This window comes from Dunckerocampus dactyliophorus, chromosome 19 (genome assembly GCF_027744805.1).
Source record: "Dunckerocampus dactyliophorus isolate RoL2022-P2 chromosome 19, RoL_Ddac_1.1, whole genome shotgun sequence".
Classification (NCBI taxonomy): Eukaryota; Metazoa; Chordata; class Actinopteri; order Syngnathiformes; family Syngnathidae; genus Dunckerocampus; species Dunckerocampus dactyliophorus.
Window position 1 is genome coordinate 16,013,405 of NC_072837.1, and position 18,572 is coordinate 16,031,976.

The window sequence follows — 18,572 nt, forward strand, 5'->3', positions numbered from 1 at the left end:
GACACGTTTGTCGTGTTGGGGGTTTTAAATATGGATAGTTTTGGCTTAATTTTTACACCGGATGCCCTTCCTGACACAACCCGGGCGGGGAATTGAACCCCCGCCCTTTACCATTCCACTACCAGGGATTAACTCATTCAATCCCAGCCATTTTCCTAAAGACAACCCCTTGAGTACCAACCATTTTAGATGATTTTGACTGATCTTTCAAGGCACACAGAATATTGTGTTCTATGTCTATCTAAACAGGGAACCTACCAAAAGAAAGATTAGACTCCCGTCTTTCATCAGAAAAAAAGTTTGCTTCTACCTCTTTTTCCGTTCTTTAGCAATCAGCAGTAAAACATAGGTAAGTTTCAGGAAAATATCAGTTTCCGACTAAAATAGGGAGAAATACAGCTTTTTGTAAAAAGACACATTTCAAGCATAACTTTCACTTTGACACACATATTTTTTGCTTTTGCGACTCCCCAAATATTTAAACAACTATACCACAAAATAAACAACACAAAAAATGGTTGTCTTACATCAAAATAATAATTTATTTACAAATACAACACCATGAGCTACTTACACAATACACCTCACACTATTTACACATAATTTTCACATTTGGAACTGAGCTATGTGTGTGCGCGTGCATGCGTTAAAATTTCCTTACAGTGCGTAACCTTCTGCACACTGCATTCCCACTTCCTCCTTCCTGTCTTGTGTGATTTTTCCATCTATGATCCCTGCTGAGCTCTTAGCAAATGCACTTGTGCCACCTTGTAGCTTTTTTTATAGCTTAAAATTGCTCTGAAGTGAAATCCATGAGTAGGGAGTTGTAGCATCACCTCTTTTTGCCTGTCGCAAAGATGTAAAAGCCTTTTAAATTTGTTGTTGGGATCGGTCGTTCGGGTTTCTAAAAACGTATAAATATGTCTTTGGTATTGAATGAGTTAAACATGGATGTTAAAAATGCTCAATTTAAATGAAATATAACACAATTCGGACAGTCTACCACAGTAAATACTGCAGGTGTCGCTAAAATGTGAGATTTCTCGTTTGGAGAAAAGCTGTATTGTGAGAACAGGGCAGCCAAAAGCCAACCAGGACTGTGAATTATGGCATGGCCACTATGAATGATAATACAATAATATGGAAGTGGCAGTGCGCAAAGTATTACTGGAAGTGCTTTAGGCACAACTTGCTATCCAATTGTGATGTGTGGCCGTTTTTTTCAATCGGAGTTGAACAGCTGCTTGCTACTTGTTGATATATAAGCAGAAGCTGGAGTAATTCTACATTTGATCAATTTTACTTAAGATTTGTCAGATCAACCCACGTAGATGTTCGGACTTGTCTGCACCCTGAATCACCAAGCAGTTCTTTTGACGCTGATTGCATTTAGCTGAGCACCAGCTTTCGAGCACCGGCCATCACCGGTTCCGTTTCATAACACACCTCCTAGAAGAGTTCCGTGTTGACAATTTAGCGACACTGTCGATATATTTAGCAAGCAAGGGTGTGCATTTAAGTGTTTCTTGCGTCATGCATTTATTCTGTAATTATACACAAGCCATCAACAAAGGTGAAGTATCCGCCGAGCAGGTGCGTGGGAGTGAGCTCTGCCTTCGTACCGCCGTGCAGTGCACGTTCGAAATCTGTAAAACTCCATCGACAATGCAACCCAGCCCCTCACCAACAGAGTCAGGAAGGCAGAGTTTGGACACAATCCTTCGACACCGTCAATTTTTACCTGACAAATACTTTTTAAAGTTTGAAATTTCATCCATCCATCTTCTATGCCGCTTATCCTCATAAGGGTCGTGGGTATTCTGGCGCCTATCGCAGCTGACATCGGGCGAGAGGCAAGATGTTTAAAGTTGATCCTTACATTTCCTTTCTCTTACCTCCAGATCTCCTTGCTGAAGCAGAGTCTGGAGATGCAGCTGTCGCAGTCGCAGTCGTCGCTGCAACAGCTGCAGCACCAGTTCAGCCAGGAGAGGGAGCACCTGCGCACGCAGCTGGACGAGCTGCAGACCGAGCACCAGCGCCGCCAGCAGCGTCTGCAGGAGGCGCAGTGCTGCGCCCTGCAGGACCTGGAGCACGCCCGCCAGCGCGACCTCAAGGTAGGCGGCGCCGCCGGCAACACAAAGGAGGGAATAGCTGAAGTGCTAATATTAAGGACACCCCGTGGAGTTTCAGTGTAAACAAACAGTCTTCTGTTGGTGCCAGTCCTCCAGCGCTAACAAACACATTCAAACACTCCATTCCTAATAAAAGCATTTGCATCATTTAGGATGTTTGTAAAGCTTTCTCTCCCAGCCAGAGAATTGGACGGAATTGTAGAAAACGCTTGAGGCTGAAGTCAGCTTCATCTTCGTCAACTCCCAAAGTAGAAAATGTCTTCTGTGACTCACACGTACTCATTTTTATGCTAACGTCATTACGTGCCTGCACACAGAAGCCAGTGATAAATAAAACACCTTCTCTCCTCCCACGCTCGCTCTCATCTAGACGGCCACCGCACGCCGCTCATGCTTTAGGATCATTAACCCTTTGGCGTCCTGGCATTTCAAAAAGTGTCATTGTAAAAATGTGTCATGAACCCTTTTTGTAACTTACAATCCAAAACTCGGGTACAAGTTAAGCAAACAGAGTTCAATGAAGTGACCATCTTCTGGCAATGCCATGACATCACTGATTTTCTGTCCACTCTGCATCTTCCTGTGGAGAGAAATACTGTAAGTCCCTGATATATGGTTGCTAATGGTTTCATTTATTCCGAACATGCATACAAGACTGAACTTATTAAATATATTTAATTAAATAAAAAATCTAAAATATGAATGATTACATGTAAATAATTTATCATATAAAATAAATAATACCATTATTATGCATAGAAATATATTTTTAGACTTGAATTTCTTGCTGCTTGTGTGGACATTACTGCAGCATCCGCAGTGCTGTGAGGTGCATGCAGGGAGTGATGTCCCTCATAAAATCAACTCTGCACACTGAATAAATGCAGTCCTGCAAGGATCCATCACAATGCGTATTATCGTCCAGCCCGCTCGTGTTAGAGGGGGAACTGTTTGTCCCGATGACAAGGGGGATGTGTAAGGAGCAAACACATCCTCAACAAGATGCGGGAAAGAACACATCATTTCTCTGCGCTCTTGTTGCATCCTGCGTCTGAATATTTGGAGGCGGGCCCGAGTGCTGGCTTCATAAACATCATGCTGAGTCAGAACATTCCACCTGCTGGCCACGTTCCACTTTTTTAAACGCTTCCCGCTGTCTCGCTTCCTCCATTTTGCCCGTGGATGAGGATGCATGAGGGCACGCCTCTCCAGCAGGTCCTTATGTGCTTCCCCTCACTGCATGCAGCATCCCAACATCCTCCCATTGGACTCCCTCCAGTGCTTTTGCAACAAATATCGACAGTCTGCTAATGGGATGACGACTAGGAGGAACAGAGCAACATTTGCTGCTACATGGATGATGAACGCTTGATGTGCCGCCCTCGAGCTCTTCCAGGGATAAAACTTGTCTTTTTGATGCATTACAAAGAAATACTGGAGATCGATGAGAGCAAATAACATGGTCTTCATGTTGCAAGTCCTCCCGCCAACAGTCCAGAAAAATGCCAACTTTGGGCGCTTAAAGCCCTATAACAGGGGTGTCCAAAGTGTGGACCGGGGGCCATTTGTGGCCGCAGCTGTTTTTTTGTTTGTTTTTTTGCTCATTCTACAAATGTAATGTAACAAGAAAACTAAAAAAAAAAAAAAAAACACAACTACAAAAAATGGGGAAATCAACAGTAATTGTACAAGAATAAAGTCAACATACACGCCTGATCAAAATCTTAAGACCAGTTGAAAAATTGGTACGTACTTTGAACGCAACCCCTCATTGCTCATAATAACAGGGTTTAAAGCGTGATGAGACAAGTGTTAGGCAAATTGGTGTGGCATCTGCAGTGATGCGGACTCTGATTCGGTTCGATGTAGTGAAGAGGGAGCTGAGCCGGAAGGCAAAGCTCTCAATTCACCGGTCGATCTACGTTCCTACCCTCACCTATGGTCATGAGCTTTGGGTAGTGACCGAAAGGACAAGATCACGGGTACAAGCGGCTGAAATGAGTTTTCTCGGTAGGGTAGCTGGGCTCTCCCTTAGAGATAAGGTGAGAACCACTGACAGACTCGGAGTAGAATCGCTGCTCCTCCGCCAGATGAGGTGGCTTGAGCATCTGGTCAGGCTGCCTCCCGGATGTCTCCCTGGGGAGGTGTTCAGGGTACGTCCAACCGGTAGAAGGACTCGGGGAAGACCCAGGACACATTGGAGAGACTCTGTCTCCCAACTGGCCTGGGAACGCCTCGGGATCCACGGGGAGGAGCTGGACGAAGTAGCCAAAGAGAGGCCTGCTGTCCCCGCCACCTGACCTCGGATAAACTGTAGAAGATGGATGGATGGTGTTAGACAAATATATTTTTAGACTTGTGTGGTATCTTTTAGCTTGATTGACATATTCAGTTCATTTGGAGCTGTTAATACATACAAATATATACAATTATGTCCTGTCATTTATCTTTCTGTTCATTAAATACACTAAAAATGGGCATATTTCAGACATACTTGCTAATGGTGATTAATCATGATTAATTAATTTAAAAGCTGTGATTAATCTGATTCAAGTTTTTTATTTTAAAGTCTTAATATCATGACAAAACAAAACAGAAAAAAATGTCTTGTTTTTTTTTATTTAGTTTGGAAGAAAAGTTGTAATATTACGGGTATCACGTCAAAAAAAGTCCTGTTCTAACGGGAAAAAAGTCACTATTTTATGAAAATAAACTTATAAATATTGATAATATTATGAGGAAAAATAACATCATTTTAGTAGCATAGAATTGAAATATTAAAGACAAAAACATTTATTTCTTAAGTTATTTCCAACTACTTCGACTTTCTTCTTGAAAATGTTCTCATCATTAGGACTTTATTCCCATAACATTTTGATGTTATTTCCATAATATTTTAGCTTTTTATATCTGAATGAAACCTAAATTTCCAGAAAATGTATTTGTTCTTTTGTTTGTTTTTCATATAATGAATTTAAATAAAATGTCTATTTTTCTTTAATCCTCTCACTTTTCCTCATAATATTACAATGTTATTCTCGTAAAATGACCTGTTTCTCTTGTTAGATTACAACTTCTTTCTCTTCATATTTTGACGTTATCCTTGTAAAATTACTGATGATTTTTCCATTTTGTTGTTGTTGTTTTAGCTTTATTGTTAAATAATATTCTTAGAATGATGAAAAAAAAAAAAAAAACAGCCACGGGCCGCACTTTGTACACCCCTGTAATAATATCATAATAACGTCCATCCTTGACTCATCAACAGCTGCGTTATTTGATGACTTAACCTTGCATCCGAGCATAAAATCCTCGCATCTCGCATCCTAACCAAACATCCTCACCTCCTCATATGCTTTCCTCACACCCATCCTCCGCGGCCTCCGAGATAAGAGCGGACTGCAGCGGGGAAGATTAGAACGGCAGTTAATGAAAATGCAGGCCAAGAATGTGAAGTGCAAATTGCTTTTGTCGGCGTCTACGATTGGCATCAGCAAGGCCACGAGGAGTTTTCTCTTGTGTGCAGCGAACGCGTCAGGTGGAATGGCTAAGCGTCGAATGAGGTCACACTTGATGTTTAAAATGCCGCACGTCTCACAGCAGTTAACGCGAATGCAGAGTGCTGCTAATTACAGTCATTCGCTGACGAGGTGCTACATAATAATCATTGTAATAATCATAATAATAATAATGACTGTAACGTCTCTGTTTAAAATGATTCATTCACTTCCACTCTCTCTCTGCTTGTCCTCCGTCTTTCGTTTGACCTGAATTCTCCTTGTCCTTGCATCCATTATCAGGACCTGGAGGAGCGCCTCCGCCATCATCACCACGCCGAGCTCCAGTCCCTGAGAGAGGCTCACCGTCAGAGCGTGGAGACGCTCAAGCAGCAGTCTGAACAAGAGCTGCAAACACTTCGCTTTGAGCTGGAGGACGAGGGCAAGGCCATGCTGGGTACATCCTCTTTTCCCTTCTTCTTTTATGTGTGCCTATATGTGTGTGTGTGTGTGTGTGTGTGTGTGTGTGTCTGTCACCCACCCTCTTCACAAAGTGAAGCCCCGCCCACAGCAGCTTTTGACGCCTTACGATACAAGTGGAGCTCAGGAGGGCACAGATGGAAACACATTTCTGTCACTTCTTTAATGATTTCAAATGTATTTGCATACACTATTGTTATTTTTTGAATTGTGTTTTTATATAATAGATAAAGTCAAAATATGATGGGGATTGTGAAAAGAAAATTTACAAGAAGAAAGTTGAAATATTTGAAACATTTTTTTTTTTTAAGTATCAGTAGAAATGGTAAAAACTGCAGAACTCTTATGAGAATAAAATCAAAATATGAAGAGAAAAATGGCGTATTTTGACAAGGAAAAATGTCGCAATTTCACAAGCGTAAACTCATAATATTATGATATATATCATTTAAATATTAAAAGTTGAAATATTAAAGACAACACTTTTTAAAAAGTCATAATATAATATAACAAAACAAAGAAGGTGTAATTTGGGGAAAATTACGTTGGAGGGAAAGTGATAATATTACAGGGATAAAGTCAAAATATGGGAATAAAATTGTAATTATGTGAACAAAAATTATAAGAAGAAAGTCAAAATATTTTGAAGAATTATAGAAAAAAAGCATCCGCAGAACTCTTACGAGAATGAAGACAAACCATTAAAAGAAAAAAATTTAATCAAAGAAGGAAAAAAGATGAAATTTCACAACATTATGAGGAAAAATAATATCATTTTAGCAGCGTAAAGTTGAAATATTAAAGAAAAAGACAATATCCAGTGTCCAGCAATGAAACTGTTGCATAAGAAAACATTTGAAAGCATGTAAAAAAACATAAAATGTTTTTTTACATACCAGGGCTGTTAGCTGAGGATTCTTTTCATCCGTGCAAACTAGTCTGTCCTTCTAAATGTGACATAAAATCTTCTACAATAGGGATGTCCAAAATAGCCTGTGGGCCATTTTTATTGTATGAATATACACAATATAAGTAGAAGAAGCTGAAATGTACTCGTAGTCATAACACACATTTTATATATGTCTTTTTTTAAATTTATTTCATGAATTTATATTTTAATGTCTTGAAGTAAACTTGCACACAGTGGGGTGAAAATTTTGCCCCCTTCCTGATTTCTTATTTTTTTTGCATGTTTGTCACACTTAAATGTTTCAGATCATCAAACACATGTAAATATGAGTCAATGACAACACAACTGAACACAAAATGCAGTTTTTAAATGAAACTTTTTATTATTAAGGGAGAAAAAGATCCAAACCTACATGTCCCTGTGTGAAAAAGTGATGGCCCCCTAAACCTAATAACTGGTTGGGCCCCCTTAGCAGCAACAACTGCAATCAAGCGTTTGTGATAACTTGCAATGAGTCTCTTACAGCGCTGTGGGGGGATTTTGGCCCACTCATCTTTGCAGAATTGTTGACGACATGCCATGCAGGCAAAAACGGCCTGCATTGCAGCGTTCCAAGGATCAAACCACTGCTGAACAAAAAGAACATTAAGGCTCGTCTCATTTTTGCCAGAAAACATCTTGATGATCCCCAAGACTTTTGAGAAAATACTCGAAAGACGAGACAAAAGTTTCAGGAAAATGTGTGTCCCATTACATGTGGCGTAAAAGTAACGTTGCATTTCAGAAAAAGAACATGATAGCAACAGTAAAATATGGTGGTGGTAGTGTGGTAGTCTGGGGCTGTTTTGCTGCTTCAGGACCTGGAAGACTTGCTGTGATAAATGGAACCATGAATTCTGATGTCTAGCAAAAAATCCTGAAGGAGAATGTCCGGCCATCAGTTGGTGACCTCAAGCTGAAACCAAGTTGGGTTCTGCAGCAGGACAATGATCCAAAACACACCAGCAAGTCCACCTCTGAATGGCTGAAGAAAAACAAAATGAAGACTTTGGAGTGGCCTAGTCAAAGTCCTGACCTGAATCCTATTGAGATGCTGTGGATGACCTTAAAAAGGCGCTTCATGCTGGAAAACCCTCCAATGTGACTGAATGACAACAATTCTGCAAAGATGATTGGGACAAAATTCCTCCCCAGCGCTGTAAGAGACTCATTGCAAGTTATCACAAACACTTGATTGCAGTTGTTGCTGCTAAGGGGGCCCAACCAGTTATTAGGTTTAGGTGGCAATCACTTTTTCACACAGGGACATGTAGGTTTGGATCTTTTTCTCCCTTAATAATAAAAAGTTTCATTTAAAAACTGCATTTTGTGTTCAGTTGTGTTGTCATTGACTCATATTTACATTTGTTTGACGATCTGAAACATTTAAGTGTGACAAACATGCAAAAATAAATAAATAAAAAAAGAAATCAGGAAGGGGGCAAACAGTTTTTCACACCACTGTATGCATATTAGCCTTTTTACAGAAATAATGTATAAAAATATCAAAGTGGGCTCCCGCATCCTTTCATTTTTTCCCTTTGTGAAAGAAGTTTGGACCTCCCCTTGTTCTAGAGATTACTCATTCAAGGTCAATGATGAGGCACAATGAGGACTAGTTGAGCTCAGTCAGTGCCAAGTGTCACCAGCAGGGGGCGGCAGCACTGATGAATGTTCCTCCATTAACCTTCACGCTCGTGGTCCTGACACCAGACCGCCGCTTCCATCCATCTTTTTTGAGCGCCCACATGCCCGACACTCCTTTATTATCCCTCTCTCTACTTCTTCTCAGTGCGTGTGTGTGTACGTGTGCATGTGCGTGTGCGCGCGTGTGAGAAAGAGGCAATAAAAGAGGCTTGTTGTCGTGACTACTGTCGGGCTCCCGGGAGAACTTAGCTTTATGTGCAAAGTAAAGAAGACTTCTATTTATTTTCTCATAAAATGTTCTAATGGCCAGCTTCTTGCAAGGACTCTAAAATGGAGTCAGTTTGCAATTTTCGCTTCCTCTGTGTGTACGTGCATGTGTGTGTGTGTGTGTTTGTGTAAGCGAGAGTATATCTGTAAGAAAGTCTTCCTGCCGGTCTTTTATATTCGCCATCCATCAGCATCCCTGAGGTCGGAGCTCAATCACATCCACGCGTCGGCCATCGAGCACCTGAGACAGAATCATCAACAGGAAGTGGCGGCCGCCAAGGTGGAGCTGGACAAGACGGTGGAGAAGACCCACCTCCAGGTACGTCACATCCAAAAGCACATGGGGTGTTTACTTTTGGGTTGTGTGTTTTGCTTGCATAATTTGTTGTTTGCCATTAAAAAAAAAAAAAAGCGTGTTTGCTGTGACTGTGCTAATTGGACACGATGTTGTTTGCATAAATGTGTTAAATTGGCCTCTGGGCTCTCAGCCTGAGGCCTCCCACAACTCATTTTAATGAACACACATAACTTCATTTTATTTTGCCATTAATGCGCTTGTGTGTCCTTATTTGATGACTCACGCGCTCACTGGCCACTTCATTAGGTACATTTTCCACCCAGGGCCGCCTACTGAAAAACCAAAGAATGCCGGCGGCCATTTTGTTATTTTTCATTGTGTAAAAAAAAGACTAAAACTTCTCCAGTACGCTAAGAAGTTACTGTAAATATATTTAAGGGGAAAAATAGCCTACATTTTTTTTTTTTTTGACGCACGATTAACATGCCCTCGGCCCACACCGTAGTGAGGAAACACAGCGGCGGAAGTGGAGCCGCAAGGGGGATCAAATATTGAGCAGAAATAGAGAGGAAAAAGGATATTTTAATTGGTAAATTTTAGCTTCACAGCCCTGGCGGATGGCTCTCGCAACAAGACCAAAATCCTTTGCATCTACTGTCGCTGTGAGTCGACTGGCAGAGATAAGTGAGAAGGTGGAGCACTGCTGGTATTTGTTCTTGTCATTTATACAGTACAGGTACCTTGGCATACAAGTGTCCCAACTAACGAGTGTTTTTTAGATGCGAGCCGACTGATTTTTTTTTTTTTTTTTTATGAGCTGCTATTTGCTGGCAGGCATAGCCGCAGACAACTATTTGGGGGCTTGTGCCAATGTGACCATGACTGAAAACAAGAATGGATGTAAATACCATTAGCAGCACTAGCATTAGCAGTGCACTAGCTAGTCACAGGAAATACAATTGTCTTATTTACTTTATAATTTAAGATCGTCTACATCAATACATGTAACCATCGAATCGCATTGTTTGTACACTGTAGCAAATTTTATCGAACCGTTCTGTTTTTAAAATATATGGTTTTTGAATCGTACCTTAACCCGTGTATCTAGATGCGTATTAAATTGTTCACTACAAAGACATTTACATCACTACTTATTATTAGGGATGTCCGATATTATCGGCCCACCGATATTATCGGCACGATATTGGCATAAAAATGTGATATTGGTAGATTTCGGTATCGGGTGTTTTCCTGATATTAAAGAAATGCTGTGTGGATGGAATTTGAATGTTCACATGGCCAGGTGGACACCACAGTTTGTTCACATACAGTGCAAGCCCACCTCCTTTGCGCTTTCCACAGGCTCTTGTGTTCCTGTCCGCTCTGACTGCCCTGAAGTCGGCTAGCTCACCACGTTAGCATCTGGGACGCTAGCTGTTAGCCATTCAGTGAAACACAAATAAGCCGCACTCCCTGAAACTGTTTGAGAAAAAAGTAGCAGCTATACACCAGAATTTACGGTGTTATCAACAACATTTCAGCCTTTTCTCCTAACATTGCACTTTTTTACGTCTTTTTGTGTATTTGTTATTCTTTAAGAATACGCAAGGGGCCATAAAAAATGATGCTGTGGGTGGCAAACCGCCCCTGGGCCGCACCTTGGACACCCTTGCGCTTCTCACGTTGCTAAATAAGGTTGTTGTCATTGTGATGCGTTACAAGCACAATAATAAACACATTAAATGCATTGGGAAAAAAAAATCTGAGATTCCGAGAATAAATTAGTAAGTTTACAAGAACAAATTTGTACATTTACAAGAATAAAGTTGTGAATTTACAAGAAAAAAGTTTTACATTTTAAGAGAAAAAAAGGGTTGCAATATTACCTTTCTCCAAAGCCAAAGGTTACATAAGTCCCCCCTTTCATACCTGACATCTTAATCTCAACACTCCATCCTAACAGGCATTGCCTGAGACAGCTATGAAAAGGGCGGACTTACGTGACCTTTGGCCGTGTGGAGGGGGCAGAGTAATGAAGGCGGAAGTGAGAAGGGCTAGACATGCTAATCTAAATGCTAAATGCTCATCTGCTCTGTTGTGCAGCCACGTTATAAATAAAAGCTTGCCTGAAGAAAGACGGAAGTTTCTTTCCTTCCTGAAGAGCTATGCTCTATTTTCCCTCTGACACGTATGACACGTACTTTACGACTTCATTCCCCTAAAGAGAAAAAAGTCGTAAATTTACGCAAAAAAAGTCATCATAATATCATGTTTTGGGTTATCAGCTTAGCCTTCTGTCATATATGGGCGAGTGTTGGCTGCACACCTGCGTTGGCTGATGATCACACCGTAAGCCTCCGAAACTCACCATACTCTGTCAAGTGTTTGTTCTTCAAATGCCGTATTAAATTTAAACTCTTTAACGTGATAGTTTTCGTGGCATGTGTCGGTAGATAGCCATTTAACCGCCAAAGTTGCGACAAGCAACACCGCTGAATTCAACGAGACATTTCTGCAAATATGGTGCCTCGTGTAGTCAGTACTTTACACCAGGAGATGGCGGACATCTGTAATGTGAGCAACATTTGTGGGCGTGTTTTTATGCAAAGTTTACGAGGTTATAGACCACCGAACCACCTCGTACGTGCGGAAGCGAGTCCGCTCGCCACAGTCCACACGCAGCATATACTTGAGCCGATGCTTTGCTTTCACCATGTTCGGGGTGGCGGAAGGGGGACGTGGTGGGTTGTCAAAAGACCGCAGAAATGCAGAAATAGCGACATACGCGGTGCAATCTGCGGGAGACTGATATGACCTGAGAATACAATGACCTGGATGAATGAGAACATTCACAAGCATAATAGACAGTCACTTTACATCTACAGTATCTATGTCATCATAGCTAGTTGAGGCAGCAGTGGTGTTCAAGATCCCACTGTAACCGACGATGATGATGGCTGGGTTTGCTTGAGAGATGAGGAGTATCACAAGTGGATCCGACATTCTGATGAGCCTGTCGATGGGCCGGTATCGCGGAGACAGTCATTTGACATTTTCTGAGTCTGGTGACGTCATAACATGCACATTAGATGAGTACATTTACTCCCATCACAAACTTTGGGTCATAGTGATGATTTTTCTCATTTACAGTATGCATTCATCTCGAACCATTTTCAAGCTGCAACCTTTTGAAATTAATGTCACATCTGGAAAAAACTAAAGGTTCTACACGGCAGACATGACTGTTTGTTTGGCACGCCTGCGCACTGTGAAGGGAAGTAGCAGGAGGACGCTGCCCATGACGTTAGCTAGGGCAAGACACTACACTGCACGCATGGATAGCTGCGGGCTGCAATAGTACTAGCCACAGGGGATCGCGTTTGGGATCGGCCTTGAAGAGCATTTGTCGGCATATGCCGATCACTTGATTTTTCATGGAAATCGGCCGATACTGACCGGTGGCCGATCGATCGAGGCATCCCTGGTTAATATTATTATATGATAGTTCCCATTCACTTTAATCGGTCACGGGTCCGTGAAGGGTCTGCCATTTGGTGATGGCTGCTTTACATTGTGTACCTAATGAAGTGGCCACTGAGCATTTTCATTTTCTATTCTCATCCACGCTTGTCTGAGCTCACTAATGTCCTCATCCGATGAATAATTCAAGCTTTTTTTATTTTTAAAGACAGTAAAAAATGAGAAAAGAAGACGTGTGTGTTGAGATTTCGGTGTCTCGCTGAAGGGAAGTAAGTCGTGTGTGGAGTGCGAGAAAGAAAGTGGGTCCAGATGTGGCGGCAAGATGCCACATCTGCTTGGAAAAACAACATCTAATTAACATCATTTGATTAGATTGTTCACAAGAGGAAGTAATCATTTAAAATTACTTTTTTTTAATGCTCAGTTGACGCAAACCTGATTATTTATTATTTAGTGCATTATGATGGCATTCCAGTGTATCTTTTCCTCAAATTACTTTCTTCAGGCGTCTGATTGGCTAAAAAGGCCTTCCGGTTGGAGAAACTGTGATTGTGTTTTCATGCAGGTTGTTTACGTTAGCAGGACAGCGTTAGCTAACATGTCGGTATTTCTGTCCCACTGACTGACTTCCTGGTTCCCGGCAGGAGCGCGAGCTGCTGGGTCGCATCGCCGAGCTCCACGAGGAGGTGACGCGCAGGAAGAACCACATCGCTCAGCTGGACCACCAGATCCACACGCTCAACGAGAACATCAGCAGCCTGACCAAGGAGCTGGAGCTCAAGGGCAAGGAGGTGCTGAAGATACGCAGCGAGGCCAACCAGCAGATCAGGTGACAGAGTGGTGGGCGGGGCCAATAGCCTCTGTTCTGCAGCGTGTGTGTCTGCAGCATGCTTCCGTCTGCGTTATGTAACCGCCGAGTCTGAATGGCGGCCACACGGATAAAAATAGCCTCCTAAATAAATAAACAAATAGATAAAGAGAAAGCCGTGAGGAGCGGGAAGAGGACAGGCGGGCGGCCATGTTCCCTCGCCGTCTTCTCCTCATCAGCTCAAAATCCCAGCATTTCCATACATCCTTCCTCCCACTCCTCGGAGCCTCAAACGTGCTTTCACCGTGCTTTCATTTGCATCGACACACTTTTTATGGCTATATTTAGCACAGCGCCAATGCATTGCACGTCTCTCTTTTAGCGCTGTCTCTATTCTGCTCACTCTCTCGTCTTGCTAAATACGAAAGCTCAAGTATTTGCTATGAATGACACTTTTCATGCATGTATACCCCACACCGCAATTCATTCAGTTACTGTACAGGTGGTCCTTGTTTTACCAGCTTCCGTGTTGCAAAAACAGGCCCCAGTAATACGAAGGCGGAGTCATACGAAGGCAGAGTAATATGAAGGCGGATTAATACGTAGGCGGAGTAACACGAAGTCAGAGTAATACGAAGGCAGAGTAACACGAAGGCAGAGTAACACGAAAGCAGAGTAACACGAAGGCAGAGTAATAAGAAGGCAGAGTAACACGAAGGCAGAGTAACACGAAGGCAGCGTAATAAGAAGGCAGAGTAACACGAAGGCAGAGTAACACGAAGGCAGAGTAATAAGAAGGCAGAGTAACACGAAGGCAGAGTAACACGAAGGCAGAGTAATAAGAAGGCAGAGTAACACGAAGGCAGAGTAATAAGAAGGCAGAGTAACACGAAGGCAGAGTCATACATCGGACAAGTAATATGAAGGCGGAGTGATACGAAGGTTGAGTCATACGAAGACGGAGTAATACCTAGACAGAGTAATGCAAAGGCGGAGTGTTATATAGGCGGAGTCATACGAAGGCGGAGTCATAAGAAGGCAGAGTAATACATTGGCCGAGTAATAAAAAGGCAGAGTAATACATTGGCCGAGTAATAAGAAGGCAGAGTAATACATTGGCTGAGTAATATGTAGGCAGAGTCATACATAGGCGGAATAATACGAAGGCACAGTAATATGAAAACGGAGTCATACGAAGGCAGAGTAATCCATCGGTCGAGTAATACGAAGGCAGAGTAATACAAAGGCGGAGTCATACGAAGGCGGAGTCACACGAAGGCAGAGTCATACGTAGACGAAGTAATACGAAGGCAGAGTAATACCTATTCCGAGTAATGCATAATATGGAGTAATATGAAGGTGGAGTCATACGTAGGCTGAGTAATATGAAGGCAGAGTAATACAAAGACGGAGTAAGGCGGAGTAATACCTAGACAGAGTGATGCATAGGCGGAGTAATACAAAGGCAGAGTAATACGAAGACGCAGTAAGACGACGGTGGAGTACTACCTAGCAACACAAAGGCGGAGCAATACGAAGGTGGGGTAATGCGGAGTAATGTGTAATGTGTAGTAAGCAAATGTGAAGGTTGAGTAAGGCGAAGGTAAGTACCTTTACGCTTGTTAGTTCAGCGGGGGCTTCTGCGAGTTTTCTCTGGTACTCCAAGCTGCCCATTTGCGTCTTTTGTTGTGTTTGGCCTGGACTACGCGTTTCACTGCTTTTGATTGGACTCCCATGGGGAGTTGTATGTCAGCCCTAGCTGTGCCTGCTCGCCTACTTTCTTATTTTGCTACTTTGCCTTTTGTGTGCCGTTGTTGGAGCAGCACTCCTATGCTGACGGAGGAGCTCTTGTTGTTGTGATTGTAATTGGATCGTCTTCCAAAGATTTTCTACAGCGGCAAGCGGTGTTGTCGTTAAAGATTAGCGTCTCTAAACATGTGTGGTCGTGTTGTGTTTTGCGTCCGCAGGGCTCACGAGCAGGAGCTGCTGAAGCGTCACGAGAGGGAACTGTCCGAGCTGAACATGGCGCACAGCAGGGAGACCCAGAACATGCTGTCGGACTTCAACAAGGCGCAGGAACTCCTAAAAGACAAGATCTCCGCCCTGCAGATACTGTACGTGTACACGCCTCACACTCCTCATCAGGGGGGTCTCAAACTCATTTTACCTGGGGGGTAGGAGGGGGGAGCGCTGGAGGTGGAGTCTGGGTGAGGCTGGGTCACATCAAGTATTCCATAAAAAAAGTAAACAAGTGCTCCTTGCTGACCTGGCAGCACTTACACTTCCTCCCACTGCCCGGTGTGCTTCCTGCTTCCCAGCATGCCTTGCAGCACCGCAGTAGTAGTATTTGCCCCATGTGTGTCTACTTACCTGCTACATGTTGCTGTCATAAACAGCAAAGAGTAAGGCGAAGGCGGAGTAATACGTTGGCGGAGTAGTCCGTGTACAGCTTGCATCGATGTACTAGCCACTGAAAGTGAGTCGACACACAGCCAGTATGGTGTAAACATCTGGCAACACAAGTGAGCAGCAAGATCACTGTGTCTTTCCTACAGTTGGCGCTGCTGGCGTGCATGAGTGCTGCCGGCAGTGGGGAGCTGTGGTTCATTGAGTGAGAAAAAAATCCAAACACATGAAATACCTGCCGAAATGCAATGGTCAGACACTCTACCGTATATGCATGACATCAGCGATCACAATGCGTTGCTGCTTTCACCGTGCTCGTCAACACGTCACGGAAACTTCATGAGACCAGCGTTGATTTCTCCCAAGGCCGCCCAGAAACCATCAGCGTGAGAAAATCCCATTAAAAGATTGCGAAAGTGCCTTAAGAAGTTCTGCTTTGAAGCCTCCAACTTGTTAATGATTATTATAAGGAAGTGCTTGATCAAACGTTGATGAAAAAGCTGTCAGTCTGCTGAAATGAACACTTAAGCTGACGAAAAGCTGGCATAAGCTGAAGGAAGTTTCACGACCGTAATGCCTGGAATGGACGCAGCAAGAACAGGAGCTTATTGGAGCTCGCTAATTGAGCTGTAATGACATGAAAGTGCATTTGAGGCCTTGGGAAATTGAAGACTCCAGCAGGATCTAGAGGCACTTTGAAGGGATGTTCACCAGGGAGCAGGACTTTGGTGGTCTCGACTGAAAAAGGAACACTTTTACGCATTTGTCACGTGTTATATTGTCGCACAGGCTGGAAGGAACAGAGGAGAAGTTCAGGAACAGGGAGAGTCGTCCTGAAGATCTGCAGATGATCGCTGAGCTGAAGGACATGGTGTCTGAGAGGGAATCTCTCGTTAAGAAGCTGGTGGTAAGCACACACCTTGCGATCCAGCTGCTCCCTTTCAGGCAGACGGTGCGGGTTCAATGCCACATTCTGTTAATTTGTTATTTTGCACTCATAATAATTTATAGTCTCATTTTGTAATTCTGCAGCTAAAGTACACACTTTTTAACACTTTATAACAGACCGCAAACAATTATTTTAAATTAATGATTTTTAAAATATATATATTTAAAATGAATACATTTAAAATGTTAAAATAAACAGTTTAAATGTATTCATTTGTATTAATATTTCAATTTTATTAATATAAATATTATTTTTATAGACTAAATGAGTATATATTAATATGAATTAATTTTAAATTTATTTTAAATTAAATCCATCCATCATTTTTCTATGCCGCCTATATAATACATGTAATTTAAAATTAATACAAAAGTTTTCAAACATTTCACAATTGTATTTAACAATAAATACAAATATTCATTTGTATTAATTAATTAATTGTATTAATTAGTATGTAAATATTATTACTGCAATGATTTATTAATAATTAGATTTAAAATTTTAAATCAATACATTAACATTTAAAATATTTTTTGCACAATTTTAAATCATCTTTACAATTAGGATGTAGCAACGTAAGGCTTGTCGTCCATTAAATTTAATCATGACTTTTTCACTTGTTCTTTTATTTGTTGATTGGTTGGGAGAAAGCTTGTGATTCTTATGTTCATTTTTGCTTATTTTCAAGTAGTATGTAAGTATATTTGCCCTGAAAAACAGTTTTTTCTCCTGCTTCTTGCCAAAAAAAGTATTTGTTCACACCACTGGTCTTCAACGACAATACGTGTGCACATAAAAACTGCATTTGCGGGCTGTCATGTGCCAGCGTAAGCCCCTTTTAGCCAATCACAGCCCTGAAGATTGATACAATAACATATAACGGCAATAGAGAGGGAGGACAAATGAGTAAAATACGTTTGCATGCGGCTAGCTAATGTGTAGTATTAATATATGGCCACAAGATGGCAGCAAATGTCAACATTTGGATGCCAGTCTGGTCATAGACTAACCCGTTTCTTTCCCTCTTTCCCAGGACGACAAGAAGTTCTACCAGCTGGAGCTGGTCAACCGGGAGACCAACTTCAACAAAGTGTTCAACGCCAGTCCCAACGTAGGAGTCATTAACCCGCTCATCAAGGTAGGAGCAAACATGGCCGCCATCTCATCTCTCACCTCCTCAGGGCCGCACTCAGCATTTTGTTTTACATTTGATTTAGACATCAGCTGCCTAAAAACAGTTACAAGTTGTTTTTGTGACGCTCAAACTAGCAATGTGAACCCAAAACCCGATTTTTTTTTTTTTTGGGGCTGCTTTGTTGCTAAATCCTGATTGGTGCATGGAAGCGGTGATGTCAGAAAGAGGAACTTTGGGGGCGTCATTGTTTCACCGCATGCTCACAGCATTTCAGTGTTTTTATTTCCCATCTTTGTCAGCTTCCCGACCAGCCTCACTTTGCTTTCCAAGCCATTTGCTGGTGTGCGATCGTTGCCTGGTGCGACGCCCCCCACGCCCCCCCCGAGTGGCGGCGGGCGTCCAGTCGGAATGATCACGTTAGCGCGCTGCTGTGTTGTCTCGGCCAGGCTCTCCTTGCGACCTTTCCAGCTTTCCCGGCTCCATTTACCCTTTCTTTGACCTCATTCAGTTTGACCTTTTTTATT

The 18,572-nt window shown here is 42.3% G+C and overlaps 1 protein-coding gene across 3 annotated transcripts in view; it reads left to right on the forward strand.

Annotated features, from left to right (window-relative positions):
• Positions 1-18,572, forward strand: part of fam184ab (family with sequence similarity 184 member Ab) — a 75,274-nt gene that overhangs the window by 52,346 nt on the left and 4,356 nt on the right. For all 3 annotated transcript variants that reach the window (XM_054760919.1, XM_054760918.1, XM_054760920.1), the window contains 7 exons: positions 1,902-2,114; positions 5,933-6,086; positions 9,164-9,291; positions 13,395-13,579; positions 15,526-15,672; positions 16,754-16,871; positions 17,947-18,051. In XM_054760919.1, coding sequence (XP_054616894.1) covers positions 1,902-2,114; positions 5,933-6,086; positions 9,164-9,291; positions 13,395-13,579; positions 15,526-15,672; positions 16,754-16,871; positions 17,947-18,051 — 1,050 coding nt within the window. The remainder of the gene's footprint in view (positions 1-1,901; positions 2,115-5,932; positions 6,087-9,163; positions 9,292-13,394; positions 13,580-15,525; positions 15,673-16,753; positions 16,872-17,946; positions 18,052-18,572) is intronic.